We start from the raw sequence: 3,101 nt of genomic DNA, 5'->3' as shown, positions 1-3,101 counted from the left end.
AAGTATTAAATGTCAATAACCAAAATTATTCAGTTATTTCATCTGAGTAGTGTATGACTGGCAGTTACTGTCTTCCTGAGTATTAATAATAGGGTAGAATCTGAAGTGTTAGAAAAATTGCTCAGCTCTTCTGCAATTACTTATTTGTTTGTTTGTTTGTTTGAGGTAGAATCTCACTCTGTCGCCCAGGCTGGAGAGCAGTGGTGCGATCTTGGCTCACTGCAACCTCCCTCTCCCGGGTTCAAGTGATTCTCCTGCCTCAGCCTCCCCAATAGTTGGGATTACAGGTGTTGCACTGCCATGCCTGGCTCATTTTTTGTATTTTTAGTAAAGATGGGGTTTCACATGTTGGCCAAGATGATCTTGAACTCCTCACCTCAAATGATCCACCTACCTCAGCCTCCCAAAGTACTGGGATTACAGCCTGGCCCTCTCTGCAATTTGTAAAAAAGAAAAAAAAATTCTTAAACTACTTTAAGAAATAAAATGTCAATTGCGCTTTCCCAGGACCACATCTGGGATCTTGTGAATATGCAAGAGACTCTCTTGCCAGTCCCTGGACTTGCGCCTTCTCTTTAGGGCAAACGTCCAGGAGTCTGGAGCATTGGCACTGACTGAAGACTACTGGCCATGATCAAAGCTTCTAGCAGGGCAACTTCATCTGTTTTACATATTGAACTTTCATATCAGATTTATTTTCAAGAAAGTGTGTATATACTTGTCAACGAATATGTATACATGCACACATTCATTTTGTGAGTAATATGAAATTCTGGAACCTTAGAGGTCCAAAATATAAATGTATGACAAATATTTCTTGCATGGACATTTATTCACTTATTTTTATTCCTCCTCCTCCTCCTCTTCTTTTCATTTGAATGCCTGTGGATGAGTATGTATCTAGTTTTGGGGAAGGAAAACATCTCTTGGTTTTCTCAGGTTGTAGATATCCTGTGGAGTGATCCCATGGCTCAAGAGGGCTGCAAGGCCAACACTATTCGAGGAGGAGGCTGTTATTTTGGGCCTGATGTGACACAACAGTTGCTACAAAAATACAACCTGCGATTCCTGATCCGTTCACACGAATGCAAACCTGAAGGCTATGAATTCTGTCACAACCGCAAGGTGGGTGCTCCCTCTGCAGCAGCACAGACTTGTGTGTCACCGAAGTAGTCCAAAGGGCTCAGGCCTGGATGAGCAAAGGCTCCCAGTTTCTAACAACCTATAGACCTTCTATTTGTCTATTTGACCACTTGCTCAGAGCAACTACGTCCTTTACAGTCGTTTATCCTTGACTCTTATAGCCTCTTTAATACCCAAAGTTTGATTGAGGCCACTGTCCACCAATAGCCTGAGTGACATGGTCCCGTTTTATGAATGGAAATACAAGGCCTGTGTTTTCCCAGCCACACCTCTATTCTTCAGGTCATGTGGCTCACTGTCAGATGTCTCAAAAAAGCCTACAGGGTAATTGGATTTCTGCACTGCTCCCCAGGCAGGGATTCAGCATCCTTTGTCTTCTCAGGAGCACAATTAACATCCTGACTGATCTTTGGACATCTCCAAATCCTACAATATTTGTCTCTCCCAATACCACTAGGTTATACTGTACAAGTTTCTTTATTGCAGGACTTCTAAGAACCTTTAGTTTCCTACCACTGCAAATCTTCAGGAAGAGATACAGTATCTAGCATTTCCCAAGGTATTGACTGTGAAAACTTTTTTCATACAGCATCTGAGGAGCCACAACCGTCCGTAGGAAACTCTGCTTTAAGGCACCACATCAGCTCTCAGAACTGATTTTCCTCCTCATTGCAATGGCCATCCTGGTTTATCAGCCCCAGCTCCCCTCTAAGCTGAAGCAAATATGGTGTTTTCTATGACCCCTGCTATTTTCAGTTGGGATAAAAATGTGAAGAAGATACATTGTGAAACTATCGGAATTCAAATTTCTATGACTTGGGTCACAACTCTTGCCCTGTTAGCATCGATGACAAGGAAGCAAGGAAGGAAGGAAGGAAGGAAGGAAGGAAGGAAGGAAGGAAGGAAGGAAGGAAAGGTTTCTCAGATGAGCACTAGGAGAAACGGCAGCCTCTGCAGTTGAGTTGGGCCACATAGGATTGAGGGTAAGGGTTTCTTCAGTGAATGTGAATGCCTTTCTCTCTTCTGTTTTGATGTAGGTATTAACGATCTTTTCTGCCTCCAACTACTATGAAGTTGGCAGCAACAGAGGGGCCTATGTCAAACTGGGGCCAGCCCTGACCCCACATATCGTGCAGTATCAAGCTAACAAGGTGACCAACACACTCACCATGAGGCAAAGGCAAGACTTTTCAATGAGTGGTTTTCAGAAAAAAATTATAGTGTTTATAGAATCTTTGAATGAAGTGTCAAACATTATATTTATCCAAATTCTACGTGAGAATTCAGAATTTGGCTATGTCACATGACGTTCTATTAATGTGATAGACATTAGAGTAGAGGAGTCTCTTCCTTCTCCTCCACACACTCCTAATAGCTCTACCTACCCGTCATTAATGGGAGCAACAAATTTTTTTTCTGTAGAAATTATTTTCAGTGGGGCACAGTGGCTTATGCCTGTAATCCCAGCACTCTGGGAGACTGAGGCAGGAGGATAGTTTGAGCCCAGGAATTCCAGACCAGCCTGGGCAACATGGCAAAACCCCATCTCTACAGTAAATACAAAAATTAGCCTGATGTGGTGGCGTGCTCTTGTAGTCCCAGCTACTTGGGGGACTGAGCGGGGAGGATGGCTTGAGCTTGGGAGGTGGAGTTTGCAGTGAGCCAAGATTGTGCCACTGCACTCCAGCCTGAGTGACACAGCAAAACTGTCTCAAAAAAACAAAAAAAAAAAAAAAAGAAGAAGAAATTATTCTCCATGGCTGCGTCTTGGGTAAAGTCTGCTTACTAAACCACTAAGTGTTTCTAAAGTTACTCTTCTATTTTCTCTCATCTTTAACGGGTTTGTGTTACCCCTACAAGCCACAGCCAGAGGTTCTTTCACTGTCTGGAGATTTGGCAGGTGAAATTCGGTGCACATATTTGTTAATGAGGCCCCTTTCTTTCTGGAAGGAAGCATA

The 3,101-nt window shown here is 43.0% G+C and overlaps 1 protein-coding gene across 1 annotated transcript in view; it reads left to right on the top strand.

The window, feature by feature from the left end:
* The window catches only part of PPEF2 (protein phosphatase, EF-hand calcium binding domain 2), a 47,176-nt gene that overhangs the window by 27,107 nt on the left and 16,968 nt on the right, over positions 1-3,101 (top strand). Inside the window, exons 12-13 of the mRNA XM_011966184.1 lie at positions 940-1,125; positions 2,181-2,323. Coding sequence (XP_011821574.1) covers positions 940-1,125; positions 2,181-2,323 — 329 coding nt within the window. The remainder of the gene's footprint in view (positions 1-939; positions 1,126-2,180; positions 2,324-3,101) is intronic.

Source organism: Mandrillus leucophaeus, unplaced genomic scaffold, assembly GCF_000951045.1.
Source record: "Mandrillus leucophaeus isolate KB7577 unplaced genomic scaffold, Mleu.le_1.0 Scaffold75, whole genome shotgun sequence".
Classification (NCBI taxonomy): Eukaryota; Metazoa; Chordata; class Mammalia; order Primates; family Cercopithecidae; genus Mandrillus; species Mandrillus leucophaeus.
This window is presented reverse-complemented; position numbering and strand designations above follow the sequence as displayed.